Below are 18,622 nucleotides of genomic sequence, written 5' to 3' on the forward strand. Positions count from 1 at the left end.
AAGAGGAAAACAAGCGTCGGTTCGCATACGTTAGCATTAAGCGAGTTTGTTCGATGGCGAGCAAGGGCACAGCCCCCGGGTGCTGCTGTTGCTGGCCTCCGAGCAGTTAGCCAAAGTCGTAAATCGAGTTTCGAGAGCTGAATCGCGGCCACGAGACGCACACGCACGCGGGACGCGCGTGCTTTATGCATTGTACGCGCGTAGAAGGGGTGGCCCGCTATAATTTACCCTACCTCCCCCCTCTCCTTCAACTTTTATCTCATCGTTTACATCCCGCGTAGACCAAAGAACTCCTACCCCTCAAACTTAGACCATTATTTACCGTTTCTTTCGACGAACGCATAAATTCGCAAGCAAAACATGCAACTCTGCAAAACACTCGGTTAATTCGATTAGAATTCAAGGAATATGGGTCGCAATTCCTTCTCCAATTGAATTCATTTTCTACACTGAAAAGTTTTATGGGCGTACTGGAGGACTCGTATTTCGATTTCTTTCGTAATTGTTCGAATAACTAAGTCTCGAATACGAATTTGGGAGTTCTAATGGCGGTCGAGACAATTTTTTACTAAACATTCGGTCGATTCCATTAGAATTCAAGGAATATATTGTAGATCGCAATTCCTTCTCCAATTGAATTCATTCTCTCCGCTGGAAAGTCCTATATGCGTAATTGGAGGATATATAGTTTGATTTCTTTCATAATTGTTCGAATAAGCGAGTCACGAATACGAGTTTGGGAGTACTAATGGCGGTCGAGACAATTTTTTACTAAACATTCGATGATGATTCCATTAGAATTCAAGGAATGTAGATAGCAATTCCTTTTCCAATTGAATTCATTCTTCCGGCTGGAAAGTCCTATATGCATAACTGGAGGACACATATTTCGATTTCTTACATAATTCTTCGAATAAGTAAGTCACGAATACGAATTTGGGAGTTCTAATGGCGATCGAGAAAATCTTTTACTAAACATTCGGTCGATTCCATTAGAATTCAAGAAATATACGTCGCAATTCCTTCTCCAATTGAATTCATTCGTTCCGCTGGAAAGTCATATATGCGTAACTGTAGGACACATATTTTGATTCCTTTCATAATTCTTCAATTAAGTCACGAATACGAATTTGGGAGTTCTAATGGCGGTCGAGAAAATCTTTTACTAAACATTCGGTCGATTCCATTAGAATTCAAGGAATATAAATCGCAATTCCTCCTCCAATTGAATTCATTCTTCCGGCTGGAAAGTCTTGTACGCGTAACTGGAGTACTTGTTTTTTTGATTTATTGCGTAATTGTTCCGACAAACGAGCCACGGAAACGAATTCGGCGGTCGAGACAATTTTTATCCGCGCTGTTTGGCGAGCGATTCTTTCTCCGCGGCCAGGAAAGATCTCCCGGCTCGTAAGTCACGGCCCACGCAGCTCCCGGTGACTCCTTTTTCGTTGTCTCTCCGTGGAGAAAGTGTCGAGGAAACGTTGCAAACGCTCCCGAACGATCGACCGCATCATTTCGATCGGCTGGCGCAATTAATTGCACCGGGCCGCGCCGCGGAGTCTCGTAAATTACGCGTCGGCCATGTTAATATTCAGCGTGTGTCCGTAAGGCCGGACTAGCCCGAACGAACGATTTCTGACCAAGTGAAAATTAATTTTGAATTTAGTATACGACCTTAATGCCTGTCCTATAAACGTACACGCAACTAGATGCATTTGAACGCATCCTGGTGTAACTGCATTGTAGTAATCCGCTCGATTGTGCCGGGCCGCTTCCTGCTGGCGTAATAATTAACGAACAGACGCACGGACGGAGCTTTATGTTTGTTTAGGCAGCATGAACGAGCTTCGCGTCAAACTCGCGCTCCGTCTCGGGAAAACTATAATATGATGAATCCCCGTGTCACACCGCTGAGCGCGCAAAAAGCTGACCTTAATTGCGCCGCTCGCCACGCATACTGGAATTGCTCGGAACGCTGGATTTTTCCGGTCAAGATTTGGGATCGCTCGGAGACGCGTAAAAGCCGAGGAGAGTCGCCTAAATTGCACACTTTGGGACACGTTTCGTGGCAAATGTAACGAAGATTCAATGCGCAATTCCATTTAAAACCGTGCACCATCGAGCCACGCGAAACTTTCTCCTCTCCAGTTCTTTTCTGTCTTTTGCTAAAATCGAGATACGGCCCGAATTGCGTGACTCACCCTGTATACGTGGAATTGCACTTGCAAGATAGGAACTATAGAGAATAAACATTCTGAGCTGCGAGCCGAGGCCTGAAACATATCGCGAGCTGGCCTATCGTAATGCTGTAATTGCACTATAAAACAGAATCTAATCACGTTACGGTTAATAAACGTCATCTATTAAGAAACGCTGGTAGATTTATGGTCGAGCACGATATTAAAATAGAAACGTTAGAATCGGAAAAGCATCGGGATTGTCGCTACAAAGTCGTTCGATTCTAGAGCCTGCGACGCGACGGTTCGGAGAACGGCGAGAAAATAGGCAACGAACGGTAGTAAGGATTTTTGTAAATGGATCCACGGCGGAGAGTAACATCATTAAACGGATACCCAGAAGCCATCGAGCCGGTTTCCGGCTTACGCGTGCTGTGCACCGCTTGATTACACCGATACAGAATGTATCCGCCTCGTGCTCTCGGCTTCTTCTCGGTCGATTATTAATTGGACCACAACGCGGAACTAACAATTACACCTACGACTCTTCGTCGGGTTCCCGATCCCAGAAACGCCGTCGAATCGTCCATCATCGCGTCGTTATTTCCTCGAACAAAGGACCGTTTGATCCGAAACGGCGAGCCTGACGTTTCGAATTCACCGAATTCTCGCCAGGCATCGAAGATACATGCTCGGTGATCGTCGGGGGCTCGATGGCGAAGAAAATTACAGCGCAGAAGCCACGGACGGTCAGGGATAACGGTACGCGTCGAAGCAACGAAATAAAGCAACCGGTAATTAGTTGCCGTCGTATGGAATTCTCATAGCAGAACCGAAGCATCTACCTACTAATTGCAATCAGTTCAGAAGCTCGTTCGAGTTTCTGTTCCTTTTGCGTCACGTCTACCTCGATAACCTCGCGTTGCTCCACGCTTGGATAAACTCCTCTCGGAGAATACAAAGCTTCAGCGATACTTATCGAGCGGTTTGTCCAGGCGGGATGCACGCTTCGTTACAAACTGCCGTGGAACTTCGAAAATTCTAACCATTTCGCCCCGGCAATTCCAGGAATTCCGGAATTCCACGACGGAAAGGTCGCGATTCCACGGTGGATACTTCTGGAATTCACGAATGATCTCGGATTCTACTTTTCGTGGACGTCGAGGGTCAAATTTTCGTCGTTTTCCGTGGCTCTGGCAAACTTTTTCAAACGGGAGCGCGATAATAACGAGGAGAGAGACGGAGCTAGGAACGCATGCGAAATAAAGTGGCGTATTTACACGGCGAGACCGCGGTATACACACGTACGTTGGACCGTAAATTGCACTGTAAATCGTGCCCTGTTATTTGGCCGTGAAGGAAGGGGGAGGAAGAGCCGAGCACGAACGAGGAGGAAAACCAGAGAGCCGAGGAGGACAGAGGATGCAACCACGGCCAGGTTTATGGAGCGCGAGATGATTTACGGGGCGATAGTTGAAAACAAGTCTCACGGATCAAAGGACGTTTAAATTACTGTATCTTCCACTTGCGTCTAAGTGCTACCATGCGCTAGACAATGGGTTAATAACATGTGGCTGCCAGAACGCAGCGATATTTCGTTCTTCGCACGAACAGGGAACGGAATCGAGAGAAAGCTTCGAGAATTCGAATTTTCAAAACCTATTGCAATAGCAATTTCCCTCCCTTTGGAATTCCGATCATGGAAATTTCATATATGTTAAACTATGAAGCTTGTTAACTTTGCAATTCCAATAGCATCGAAATTTTTATTTGAAGAATTCCAAATGTTTTGGAGATTTTCGGAGTCTGCTTCGTTGAGCAGACCTTTTCCCCGGCGTTGATCCCATCGTCATCGATGGTTCTCACGGGGGTGTATCTTTAAAACGAAACAGCGGAGAGTCGAAAAACAGAAGAACAAAATGTGTAGCAGAAAGAAAGGAGGGAAACAAGGATCTCTCGTAACGGAGGTGGTTCGGTGGCGTTGTCCCACGGGGCGACCCACCGTTCGACTTCTCCCCGCCTTATATAAACCGGCAACCCACTATGCCTTGCTCCTCGTTTTGCTCGATTTCGATCGCACCGGGGCAGAAGAAGCTGCTGAACACGCTGGAACATTGCTCGCAATTTAAATAAATTCACCGTGTCCCCGTGACTTCGCTCGTATGGTTCAAACTGCTCTCTCGCTTGCTCCATAATCCTCTCTGTTCCCTCTCCGCTTCTTCTGTTTCGACTCTCGAGCAACGCTTGCTGCGTTATGCAACGAAGTAACGTTTAACGTTCCGTCGTCCAAGATAACGATCCATTTTTGGACTCACGAAAACGAAATGTTAGGAATAACGAGGCGAACGTCGAGAGATACGTTGCAGTCCAAATCGCGGTTTTATTATTGCACGATGGAATTGTCAATCGATCATCGACTTTACGGGTCTTCCTAATTAAAAAATTCCAACATTTGTAGCACCAAAGTGTCTCAGAATTCCTGGAATTGCACGATCTAGGAATCGCGGAGAGGCTAAAATATGGTCAACTCCGATATTTCCGCGATTCCATGCGTTGTTGGAAGCACGAAATGGCTCGGTTTGCGCTCTTATAATTGGCTGACGGAATTGTCAATCGATCGTCAACTTCACGAGTCTTTCTGATTAAAGAATTCTAATTCTAAAATTCGTAGCACCCAATTGTCTCAGAATTCTTGGAATTGCATGATCTAGGAATCGCGGAGAGGCTAAAATATGGCCAACTCTGATATTTCCGCGATTCCATGCGTTGTTGGAAGCACGAAATGGCTCGGTTTGCGCTTTTATAATTGGCTGACGGAATTGTCAATCGATCATCAACTTCACGAGTCTTTCTGATTAAAGAATTCTAATTCTAAGATTCGTAGCACCCAAGTGTCACAGAATTCCTAGAATTGCACGATCTAGGAATCGCGAAGAGGCTAAAATATGGCCAACTCCGATATTTCCGCGATTCCATGCATTGTTGGAAGCACGAAATAGCTCGGCTTGCGTTTTTATAATTAGCTGACGGAATTGTCAATCGATCATCAACTTCACGAGTCTTTCTGATTAAAGAATTCTAATTCTAAGATTCGTAGCACCCAAGTGTCACAGAATTCCTAGAATTGCACGATCTAGGAATCGCGAAGAGGCTAAAATATGGCCAACTCCGATATTTCCGCGATTCCATGCATTGTTGGAAGCACGAAATAGCTCGGCTTGCGTTTTTATAATTAGCTGACGGAATTGTCAATCGATCATCAACTTCACGAGTCTTTCTGATTAAAGAATTTTAATTTTAAGTATTCGTAGCACCCAAGTGTCTTAGAATTCCTGGAGTTGCGCGATCTAGGAATCGCGGAGAGGCTAGAACTCGACCAATTCCAATTTTTCCGCGGTTCCATGCGTCATCGGAAACGCGAAACGACTGTTGCGCGCTCGTAATGACGAATTAAGGTCCGCTGGTCTCGGCAGTTATTAGAAAGGCAGAGAGTCAATCGACGGAATGGCGTGGCCGCTACGTCACGGCGTGTGCACGGTGAAAATTGTTCGCCACGTCTTACCGCGTGCACCGCGTTATTCTACGTGGATGGAAGAGATGAGTGAAAGGTTGCTTACCCGGGACCAAGGTCTGTTCAATGTCTCATCTAAGCTTCTTCGAAACAGCAACGAGCCGTAGAAATCTTCGGCGTGCCATTAAACGAGCCGGTGAGCTACTATGCAATAACGATAAATCCGAGTGTCGTGCTGATTTATTTGGCGGGAAAAGTAATTAAGAAATTAATTGAATCCTCACCGGCCAGAAAATTCGCTTCCCCTTTTCCGACTGTAATTTCAGCCACTGTTGCTCTATTTTCGCCATCCGTTAATTACGATCTATCGGTCGAGGCGTAGCCCCGCGTTCCTCCGTCGAAGGATAGAGAAAATACCATACGTTGATCGTAGGTTAGGGGATTCGAGGGATCAGCAGTTCCGTTTGTTCAGTAGTTCAAGGCTAGATTAGTCACTCGCGAGTCCTTTACAATGCATGTTCCTTGGTAAATACCAGCGTCGAGTGTCCCGACCAGTCTGAGCGCATCCTCGATCGTCGGTAAATTATTCAGCATTTCATCGCGCGCAGCCACGTCGGTCAATTTCCAATCCATCGCAGGCAATTCCAACCTGGTCGTCTTATCGGACGCGTGTTCCCGGCTGATTTTAATCCACGTCCCGCGTTCGTAACATGGATCAGCGTCGGGGTCTTTAATATCCGATCGATTAGAATCGCGATTTTTTGCTCGGCCAGAACGAAAGCGTCTTTGCTCTTTTTTCATCGGCAGTCATCAGTGACACCAGCGTGAGTATTCGTCCGGGCCGACTCGCTGCACGCGTGTACACATAACTAGGCTGTTTATCATATAGATTGGCTACTATACGCGCCGGTGGCGCACGCTAAGCTCCCGCGACTCCCTCCTGTTGCGTCGTCGATATGCGAGAACTCGCGATCTGGTTCTCGGAACGCGACCACTCTTTCGGCCCGTTAGTTTCGCGACTGCCTGGAATTGTTCGTCTATCGCGATACGGAATCGCCAAGCCAGAATCCACGGGACGTTTCCGAATACTCGAACATCCTTTCTCGAATTGTCGACACGCGAAGCTCCGGAATTCTACAGGAATTGCCAGCAGAAAGGTTCGACGAAATTTGGAATTTCAATGCAAGTATACGTTGCTATCGCGATACGGAATTGCCAAGCTAGAGTCTGTGGGACGTTACTGAATATTCAAAGGTCCTTTCTGGAGTTTCTGTGCACGCGAAGCTCCGGAATTCCGCAAGGAATTGCTAGCACAAAGGTTCGACAAAATTTGGAATTTCAATGCAAGTATACGTTGCTATCGCGATACGGAATTGCCAAGCCAGAGTCTGTGGGACGTCACTGAATATTCAAAGGTTCTTTCTGAAATTCCTCAAGGAATTGCTGGCGCACAACTCCGACGAAATTTGGAATATCAGAGTTTCGATGGAAGTAGATGTTGCGCGAGAAATAATGGAAGGTTCCGCGGGTGTTGGAGATTATTTACGATTCCGAGGTCTAGTCGCACGGCCAGTTGGGTCCGATCCAGCGAGTCGTAAAGTTTGACGAGCGACGCTCGGTTACGCGGAACAGTGAGATGTTAATACGAGCGTGGTGGCGCGCGAGATGGGAACAAGTGTAGCACGACGACCTCACTTTCCTCCGTTCTTGGAAATCCGTGGACGTCCTTGAATTCTCGACAAGACACCGCGTTATCAGCGTATTCCGCGATTCCAGCGATAAAAGTCCCCGACTGGGATCTGTCGCGTGGCGGATGGGGCGTCGTAAATATTAATCGAACGAATCTAGCCGGATTCTGATGCTCGAGATCGTTCAGACATCGTTCACGGGACCGTGTGTAAGTCAGTTCCGGGCTGGAAAGGTCGCGGAAAGTTTCGCAATTCCGGGGAACGTCGATCCGGGAAGACGCGACAGATAAAAATCGCTGCCCCAGGGACTTTCTTTGCACGGATCCTTCCATTGTTCGTATCTTTCTCTAGTTTCTGTCACGGACGAAGAGCAAACGATGCGGAAAACGCGCCGGGGATAGAGACAGGGCTAAAGACGGCGGGACAAAGGGGGAAGAAACAAGGGAGAAGGAGAACGTGCACCGAGAGCGGGTCGAGCGCGCGCTAGTGTTAGGAATGTGGTACCACTGCTTGTCACAGTCACAAGCGCACGCTGCACGGTACCACCGGTACATTATATTATGCGGCTGCGGTTGCATATAAGTGCAGCGCGAGTAGCGGCCCGGTAGGCGTACGACGCTCGTGTGTAGGTACGAGTCTGCTATCGAACCTGCCCCGAACGCCGAATCCTTCGCTCGATCCATGCATGGGCCACGTAGTCGCCACGATTCCACGCTCATGCCACGTTCCACACCGTCAAATATTTATTTATTATTATATTTCGCTCTTTTACTTCACGATTTTCCCCTAACGAACACCACTTCGTACCCATCGTTCACCTATGTTTACAATCTTTTCTATTTGATCGATTCTAATTTCTTAGTTATTTAATAAATTGGAAGTGCCATTACTGTACGAAGCAGTCGAATGTGACGATAAAAATAAGGTTACGAAAGTAATTTTAATCAACTAAAACGCAATTTCTGAGAAAATCTAAGACAAAGACGATTGAGTGTCAAACCTGATTATGATTTGTATTAAAGAAGAAATAGAATCGACCCAAAGGTAAGATCATATCCTCCAGTTCGATAGAATTGAGTTATAATCCGACATGAAACGAATGAAAGTACGGGAGGAAACGAAAATGTAGCGTTATGGGAAAGAACGAAACAATGCATGTTTGAAGGAGATGTAGGAATCTATGGAACGTATATTGACTGGGAGAGAGTTGTAATAGTAAACAGATACGTAGAGAAAGGAATCTTGAAATTTAGTACAGCTACAGAAAGATATACGCAGAACCTGAGTATTATATTCGCGGTTTACTCTGAGCTTCTTTTTAACGCTCTTGTCCTTCCAATATTCGCATTCATTAGAACACGATAATTTCTAGTATCCGATCCGGAGAATCTAACACCGATGAAAATCCTATTTTCCTGTTGAATGTCGCGCGTGCCCCGCGGCGTATTACTAACTACTTTGCTTAAGATAAAGGGGAAATATTATCCGTTTAAATAGAAAATTATGTTCATCGAAGTATAGTAGAAACTCCAAATTGAAGTCTTTTTAATTCGAGTATAGCTGTACGGAAAACTACAGAATTCTAGACTGGAATTCTAGACGCATGGTGTTCGGAAATCCTGGAATTGCGAGTGAAAACTCCAAAGCCACGGAAGTTCCATAGCATAGATATGTGAACTTGGGAATGTTATTAGAATTTTATAGTAGAAATACCAAATCGAAGTCCTTTTAATTCAAGTACAATTAATTTCACTGTACCCAAAACAGAATTACAGAGTGGATGCGAGGCGTTCGAAACTCCTGGAATTGCGAGAGGAAATTCCATAGCATAGATACGTGAACTTAGGAAGGTTTTCGGAATTTAAGAATAATTACGCCGTAATAGTTATTACCAAAGTCGTTAGTTTATCGATATTAATGAGCTGAAATCGTACAAACGACCGCAATAAGTACACATTAAGAACACATAATATTTAATCCCGGCCATTTTTCAGACACAATACCAGAAGGTGTATCACATTCCCAGCATAGTTTCCTCCGTGAAATCACGAACCATAAATTATCGCATATATCACTGCGCCGATGCAATCACGGCACGTAGGATAGGAAACGCAATTAAAATAAAATCAGGGCCCCCGGCCGTACTCGGCGAGGGAACTGCGCGTCGAATCGATGCCCCTCCCATTGTTTTCAAAGAGAATTGTTGTAAATCGAAGGATTACCAACCAGAGATCGAGACTTTTCCGGCCGGATCGTACTCCAGCGAGTAAACGATCGTTTTACGAGCGTAGCCCCGATAACGATCTCCGTGTATCCTTGACTAAATCGTGACTAGAAGCGGAGGGAGTGCGCCGATACAAGCTCGATACAAACATTGTTCTCGTCGAGATACAAATTGCTCGTATGCCGATGCAGCTGGCCCACGCTACGGGAATAAATAAAATCGGAGGGGAGAGAAAGGGAGAACCGCGTTCATCTTTGCTCGCCATTTTCGTTTCGCTGCGACTTTAGAACCACCGACATTCGATCTTGTAACTTCATCGAACGCTACGCATGAATTCAGGAGCAATTTCAGGATTTCAAGAATTCCCAATATCAGGAAAGTTCCTTTTGTAGCAATTCCAGAATAGCTAGGATTGCTATTTTGTAGCAATTCCAAAATTCCTAGCATTCATACAAGCTTTCTACGCAACATAGGGATTCTTTTGCTCAAAAAGTGTGTGCCTCGAAGGATTAAGGAACGAAAGGATAAGCAGAGAGTCTAGAAAAGGTCGAATATAACAATTTTCAGAATCCTCGAAATCAGGCATAATTCCAGGATTTCAAGAATTGTCAATATTAGGAAAGTCCCTTCTGTAGCAATTCTGGAATTCCTAGTATAATAGGACAACTCTTATCGTAGCAATTGCAGTCGCAATTCCAGAATTCCTAGAATTCATACAAGATTTCTACGCAACATAGGGACTCTTTTGCTCAAAAAGTTTGTGCCTCGAAGGATTAAGAAACGAAAGAGACCAGAAAACGTCGAGTGTAACGATTTTCAGAACCCTCGAAATCAGGCGTAATTCCAGGATTTCAAGAATTGTCAATATTAGAAAAGTCCCTTCTGTAGCAATTCTAGAATTCCTAGTATAATAGGACAACTCTTATCGTAGCAATTGCAGTTGCAATTCCAGAATTCCTAGATTTCACACAAGATTTCTACGCAACATAGGGACTCTTTTGGTCCAGAAAAGGTCGAGTGTAACGATTTGCAGAACCCTGGAGTTCCTATTGTAATAATTTCGAACAACGCCGGACTATTTAGAACCGGTAGAACCTGTGTAGCGCGATAAGCCCGATAACAGGATGGAAACGAGAGGGAAAGGAAGTGGCTCAGACCGGGCCACGGATACCGATACGGGCACACGGTTCGCAAGATGCGACTGTCAGGCCATTAAGCATTATTAATTAGCCCGATACAGTGATTAATGGCCGGATTCCCGATTGCTCCTGGCTGAACGAGCGTGCGTGCACAGTGGATCCTTTATGAAATTCGATTCGGCGGAACGCGAACCGAGGATGCCCGCCCCGTTGGAAATTCGTAGAATTCGTCCAACGACGAACAATTAAGGACAGCGACTTGTGATACCGTGGATTCCAGTTTCGAAGATCGATGATGCAATTAAGGCGGAGTTACGAAGAATAAGTAATCCCGTACTGGCTATCAATTCGAGTGACACGATTCGATAACCCGGGAATTATGCGAGCGCTTCCGAGAAGTCGAAACTCTGACCAACGAGTCCAGTCCGGAGATATTAAAAATCGTAATAATTACCAGCGGACATTTTGAAGCATCAGTGGGTGTACTTGGCCGCAAATTTAATGCATTTCGTGGCGAGAATATTTTAAATAAATACACGTTCAGCCCTGTGTCTGTGAAATTACATGGAATTGCGCAAAGGATTTATTGCTTTACAGAACTCTCAATGATAAATAGAGTCGAGAATGTAGTGTTTCGAAAGTTCGATCGAGGAATTGCATTTTTTGAGTCTATTTGGGGGCTGGCCTACAACCGTCGAAGTGGAAGAAGAAGAAGGGCGCGACTATGGTTGGACACTGGAGCAAAGAACGATAATAATTACTCCCGCGCCGTCTGTCACGAGCGATCGATAACTCGCCAGCAATTAACTTTGAAAAATCGTCCCGAGTCACGTACCGATCCGGTTTTCTAAGGATCGATGGTGGCCCTACTGTCCCTTTACCCCGCGCGGTTCGATCAAATTTTTTGCGTTGCATTTATTTATTTATCGTTATAAATGGTTACGTCTCTCGTGCAGGATGGGAGCACTTAGTCAGTCGGGTTTATTAACAATAGTAACTTGCTCTTCTTCGAAATAATAATAACGATAGATAATATTCGTACAGACGCGTTATTATGTATGTAAGAATAACTGTGATTCGATGTAACTTATAACGAGTGAAAGAGGAATTGATCTTTGAACTAGAATTACCATTAACCGAAGGTTATTAGTTCTTCTGTGTCATTATCTTGTGAAAGAATATGAATCCGATATAGTTTTTCCAACTGGAAACTTCTTGACACACATGCTTATGAACTTGCACAAAACTCGTTTTTACTAACCTTTGGAAACCTATGTATCGTACCTTATTTACGATCTAAGAATTCTAATTTGCTATGGATTAAAACAAAATAACGCGCACCCCACGTTTCAAATGGGTTTAAGAACATTCGAGATGGCGTTTCGATCGAAAAGATCTTTAGAAAAAGTTCGTAGGTTCGTTTTACGAGACGATGACCTTTGCGAAGCCTCGTCCGTATTACTAACGAGTCGGTCGAGCCGTTGGACAAGGATCCATGGATCGTTCCGTGCAGAGCGACTGACTGGCTCATCCTGGACAACCGTGCACGCATTGTTGGGCGATTAGATCCTTGAAATATTCGCAGTAAGTCCTGTCCCTGTGCAGGACACTCCCCCTTGATAGACGGCCTCAGCCGAGCGAAATCGGTTCGCGATTAAACGCGCAACCTGCGGGGCCAAAGTCCCTGGAATTGCGGGGCTTAGAACGTTGCTGGAGCGGAAATGTTTATGCGTGCTGGGTAGTTGGATTCGCAGGGAGTCTGAAAATCCTGGAATCGCTCCACTCGGACTTATGGAACTTGCAAATAAACTAAGTTTTCTTCGTAACTCGATATTTAAATTATATTTCTTTCGAAACGTATTATATTTCTCTTTCGATGGTTGTTAATGGACGGATTAGGCGTTCATCCTTATGAAGCCTCATTAACTTTCACGTGCCAGTTAGGCACTTTAGGAGAAATCCAATTTTCCACTGTCTAATTTATGAAAGTATAGGTCTCGCGATCCAATTAATCGCGTTGTTTCCTCTGCCAATGATTGTGCGAATAATTTCTTCTTTAATACGCTGCAAATCGTTGGACCGTACATCGTACAAAATGCTCTAATATTCCCACTAGGTGAGAAAGAGCATGTGGAATTGTTAGGAATGGAATTGCCAAGAATTTCTCGAGAATTCAAAGATCTTGAGGGTCCCCAAAGCAATTCTGCCAATGATTATGAGAATACTTTGGAATTGTTAGGAGTTGCTAGGAATTTCCCGAGAATTCAAAGATTTTGAGGGCCCCCAAAGCAAGTAACGATCACTGTGACGATGTCGACTGTATAAAGATCTCGCGCGATTCCAGAATTCTTCGATCAAAGACAAATTCTTCCCCTTCGCCATCGGACAAGTGGACCAAATTAACACGTGTCCGTTGTCCGGCGATCGTCGAGATAACGCTTATCGATACACATTAAATCCACAGTCCTCGTTTCCTGCGTAATTACTGTTCACGGGGGGAGGGAGTGGAGGGGGTGGCAATACTTTATCCGTGACGTTGCAGCGAACCGGTTGCCTTCGGAAGGCACATGCGCCTGGACACTGACGGATATGACATTTCTGAAGTTCGCGGCGATCTACGTTTCTCTTCTCCTTCGTTTTATCCCCTCCTTTCTCCCCCCCGTGACTTCTTGGTCCCCCCCTGCCACCCTCTACCACCATCGTCCGATGTCCTTCTTTTATTTCAATTCGATTTTTCGAGCTGGTCTTGTTTCCTTATTATCTCGTTTTGCTCGTCTCCGGCCCACGTCAGTTTCTCTCTCTTTCTTCGTTGGGCCCTTCCTGCCCTGCTGCTTCGACTGTTTCGCGTGGATTTTATTTTTGCTCCCCGCTCTGTCCACGCATAAACCCGGTCGCTCCGTTCGTACAGGGACGGGGGAGGGTTCCTTCCACCCGTTGGAATCGTGCTTTTATTTCCTGTCGGTCTTCTTGTCGCCCCTTTTTCGTTCAGGTGGATGCGCGGCTATCCTTTCGCGTGGCCGTGTCATTCTTGAAATTGAAAACTGGATTATCGAAACGAGATAGAACCCGATCGTGGTCTCTCTTCTCGCTTTCCTCGGGCCGTTTTCGAGCTTGCCGCGCGAAACCTTGAAATTTCTAGACGCCGATTAATCCTCGTTTACTTTTATTAACCGCGTACCTTTCTCGCTGATACATTATACATTCCGAAACGGTACGTATGTTAATTAAAATTACGGAATCGTTATTTTCGAAACGCTACGTTGAATCCAACGCATGGGTGGTTCTCGAACGATTTTTGAAATCCTTGAATCATGATCGCGTTATATTCCATCTGCTAACGATCGTCCGAGGGAACCGCCGGCAGAAATTCGTTTCTCCCTCGTTTAATAACCATTAGCCCGAGAAGCTGCTGCCACCGACGATTTTCAGGCTACTCCACCCCTCTTGAGCGCCTCCCACCCTCTCTCCCCCCTACGGTTCTGGCCGCGAAGGTGAAAGGCTGGACGGCGAGGGTGTCAAAGATCTAGAGCAGATAAGAGCCTCTATATTGATGAGGTGGCTCTCCACGTATTGATTCCACGCGGAGGGGTTTCGTCGGGGCCCGAAGCACCCTGCAGACCCCTTTTGCTACGCGCAAGGGTTGATAAGATCCAGCAGATAAGGCATGATTACACACCGCGTCGTGTCAGCCCTCCTCTCCGTCCCGTTCTTCTCGTTCGTTGTCCCACGAGGTTGCCCTCTGACCCGTCTCTCTCTTGGCCAACAGTGTGTAAACAGTCCTTTTGATCGCCTCGTTTTCCCGCAGCTTTCCGCGTCGTTTCCTCCCGAATCGTCCAGAAACAGGAATTAAATATCACGCTGATCGAGGGTCAAAGGAAGGATCATCCATGCTAGAGAATTCTAACCACTGGTGGACTAGCAATTCCTTGGAATTCCATGCAATTCCTTTGGAATTCCAAGCAATTCCCCATTTGGGTGATGTTTTCTCAGAACGTCTCTAAAACTTAGACGATAGGTAATTGGCAATTCCACGATTCCACGGTAGACTTTGTTCCATTGTCCAGGTCCGTTTTTCCCGTGCTCGGGGAAGTTTGAAAACCCAGTCGAAAACGGGAAGCAGCGAATCGAGAGTTCGTAACTGCATGAAAATCGTCATTGTGCCGCGGGACAAAGGGACTCGAGTACTCTCGAACGAGAAACAGGAAGACACTCCGCGTCAGGGACACAAAAAAACAGTTGCGAGGACACTTTATATTCGTGGACACGCGCACGAAGCGCATTGTGACGCGACGCACGGCGGGATGGCACAAAGGGGGTGCAATTTCGGGAGCCGGCGATATTTCGTTTTCGCTCAAACAGGTTTCAATCGCTTTTCCATTAGCTTCTGAGAGGACGATCCCTTGTACTTTCACCGACAATGCTCCCAGGTACGCTTCTCTACCCCCACTTTCATCCCTTTCCAGCGACACGGTGACACTTTCGACGGGGTTTCAGGCGATCCATCGATAGAAACGCAACGATAATACACGTTGCAAACTGTGAAACAGTGTTATCGATCCTATATTGCGTTATGCGATCGGATTGGGGACTCAATGAAAACATTTCAGTTTAATACTTTTGGATACCAATTGTGGGCGGTTAAAAAGTTCATGAATAGGAATAAGGCATTTCAATATAAATTTGTGAAACATTATGGTTAAAATAGGGATTCATAGCTTAGGGGTTGTTGATCTATGTAGAAAAATAAGAAGTCGATACAAGGATAGACAAGTTAAAAGTATATTTTTTAAATATTGTCTCATTTATTTAGCCAACCGTAATGGCGACCTGAAAAGCAAAAGAGGGGATGAGAAGTCTATGAAAATATAAAATACCTTTAGAAATCAATTTTGTCTGGTGGGTTAAATAGTTCATGAATAGAAATAAGGAAAACATATCTGTGAAACATTATTGCTAAAAATGGGCGTTCTTTTTTCAGGGGTTGTTGATCTACATAGAAAAATATGAACAGAACACGGATACGGGGAAGTCGATACAAGGAAAATAAAAAGTATATTATAAAAAGTCGTCCAATTTATGTAGCCAACCGTAATGGCGACCTGAAAAGCAAAAGGGGGGGATGAGAAGTAAGCCGGAGGTGACCCGACGGGGTGCACGACGGACTCCTTTTCTTCGTTAAGTGTTTGCTAACCGAAAACGCGGCAAACAGGTGTACCTGCGACCGTTTTCGATTCGTGAGGGGTGAGAAGAGAGGTGGGGGGATGTTCTGTGCGTACAGGTAAGAACACGGGCTCACGTTTCCACCCGAATTCAGCCGCCGAGGAACGGGAGGGGGATTAGGGCAGCCGATTTCACGCGATCCCGTCTCAGTTTGTGGCTTCTCGATTCTGGAAGCTGCTCGACCGTAAGAATGGAATTCCTCGATCGATTACTCGACCTTGAAATCCACTGACGCGACGAGGGGAAAAAATAAATCCTAAAAGAGGACTCCCCGAGAAGCTGTAACATAGTTGCAGCAAGATTGTCTTCGATCCTTCTAACGCTGTCGAAGGACAAAATCTCTAAGAATTACTTTTCCCTTATTAAACTCTGGTTTCAACTTTTCCGTTCTTCGTTCAAACCTTTGTCTAATTTTTTGTTCTAATTTTTCAAATTCGTACTGTTCGAGGAATCCCCGTTAATGCGAGCAACGGAGACATCTACTGTATCCGTTTCTCATATAATATCGAGGGACGCGATTCAGTAGAGTGGATGTTGCCGTTACAGGTGTGATATCTGTGTGTTTTCTTTTCCAAAACTGTCGCTGCAGAGTGCGGCGAGGCGGGCGGGCACCAGCTGTGCCAACTGCAAGACCGCGACCACCACGCTATGGCGGCGGAATCAGGCCGGGGAGCCAGTCTGCAACGCGTGCGGCCTCTACTACAAGCTCCACAATGTAAGTAATCGATCATAAACTCGCCCCAGCATTCATATTTCGTTCGCGCGATCGATTCCTCCGAGTTCGAATGGGTTCGAACGAGCGATCCGGTTGGAACAATCTTCAGAACGCTTCGGTTACTTTCGTTGCTCCCTTATTAGCGCCACAACGCTGTCAACTTCAGCTGTAAATCCTTTTTTAAAGTCCCTTCATTATTTCGGTTTATTTAACAATATCTATATAGTGGTTGCAGCGAAACTTTTGGGCGTTTAAAGAGTTTATTTTAAAGTTTGTAGTGTAAGAGCTTTTCCCCGTATACAGGGTGTTCGACCACCCTTGAGAAAAATTTGAGAGGTTCTAGAGGCCAAAATAAGACGAAAATCAGGAATACCAATTTCTTGATTGACGTTTCGTTAAAAAGTTATTAATGTTTAAAGTTCCGCCCGTAGTACGTCAAATCGGGAATTTTTTTCTCGAAAGTGCGTAGGATTTCGGGCGTGTGTCTATTCACCAAAAATAATTGTAATGACCCCTGGCAATCGAATATAATTTTTTCAGGACGATTTGAAATTTTTTTGTTCGTCGAAAAATTTAGGCACCTACCCCCTGTCGATTTTTGTTAAAAATTCATTTTTCGTTTGCAGTAATTTTGTTTGTCGCCGTATAGAAAAGTTGTCTAATACTTTTTTGTAGGTATCCATGAGCTCTATTGCAGAAAAAGTTCCATTGAAATATATTCACAATTGTAGGAGTTATGACTGTTTGAAAATTGGACCATTTTTATGGGGTTTTTCTCACTTTTCGGAGTCAAGGAACAACTTTTTCAATATTGTTACAATTTCTACACATTCTTCATTAAAATACGCGTAGTTTGCTTTTTTAAACATTAAAATCGTCCAATCCGTTCAGAAGTTATGACGTTTTAAAGATTCGCATGAAATTTTGAGGAAGACATTTCTGGCCAGAAATTATATTTTCGGTAAGAAATTTTTTTCTCGAAAATGGTTAGGAATTCGGGGGTATGTCTATCGACCAAAAATGATTGTAATTGACCTCTATGACTGAAAATAATTTTTCCAAAACGATTTGAAATTTTTCAATTTCACCGAAAGTTTGTCCACCTTCCTGAATTTTTTTCTCGAAAATGGTTAGGATTTCAAATATATGTCTATCGACCAAAAATGATTATAATTGACCCCTGCAGCCGAAAATAATTTTTCCAGAACGATTTGAAATTTTTTAATTTTGTTGAAAAATTTGTCCACCTTCCTGAATTTTTTTCTCGAAAATGGTTAGGATTTCAAGTGTATGTCTATCGACCGAAAATGATTGTAATTTACCTCTAAGACTGAAAATAATTTTTCCAAAACGATTTGAAATTTTTCAATTTCACCGAAAGTTTGTCCACCTTCCTGAATTTTTTTCTCGAAAATGGTTAGGATTTCAAATATATGCCTATCGACCAAAAATGATTATAATTGACCCCCGCAACCGAAAATAATTTTTCCAGAACAATTTGAAATTTTTTAATTTTGTCGAAAAATTTGTCCATCTTCCTGAATTTTTTTCTCGAAAATGGTTAGGATTTCAAGTGTATATCTATCGACCAAAAATGATTGTAATTGACCTCTAAGACTGAAAATAATTTTTCCAAAACGATTTGAAATTTTTCAATTTCACCGAAAGTTTGTCCACCTTCCTGAATTTTTTTCTCGAAAATGGTTAGGATTTCAAATATATGTCTATCGACCAAAAATGATTATAATTGACCCCCGCAACCGAAAATAATTTTTCCAGAACAATTTGAAATTTTTTAATTTTGTCGAGAAATTTGTCCCCCTTCCTGAATTTTTTTCTCGAAAATGGTTAGGATTTCAAGTGTATATCTATCGACCAAAAATGATTGTAATTGATCTCTAAGACTAAAAATAATTTTTCCAGAACGATTTGAAATTTTTGAATTTAA

At 44.3% G+C, this 18,622-nt stretch overlaps 1 protein-coding gene across 4 annotated transcripts in view; it reads left to right on the forward strand.

Moving 5' to 3' along the window:
• Nucleotides 1-18,622, forward strand: part of LOC143346796 (uncharacterized) — an 86,917-nt gene that overhangs the window by 43,141 nt on the left and 25,154 nt on the right. For 3 of the 4 annotated variants that reach the window (XM_076775274.1, XM_076775275.1, XM_076775277.1), the window contains exon 4: nucleotides 16,537-16,674. The exons of the other annotated variant lie outside the window; for it this stretch is intronic. In XM_076775274.1, the coding sequence (XP_076631389.1) occupies nucleotides 16,537-16,674 (138 nt within the window). The remainder of the gene's footprint in view (nucleotides 1-16,536; nucleotides 16,675-18,622) is intronic. 4 annotated transcript variants of the gene reach the window in all.

The sequence above is a fragment of the Colletes latitarsis genome, chromosome 10 (genome assembly GCF_051014445.1).
Source record: "Colletes latitarsis isolate SP2378_abdomen chromosome 10, iyColLati1, whole genome shotgun sequence".
Classification (NCBI taxonomy): domain Eukaryota; kingdom Metazoa; phylum Arthropoda; class Insecta; order Hymenoptera; family Colletidae; genus Colletes; species Colletes latitarsis.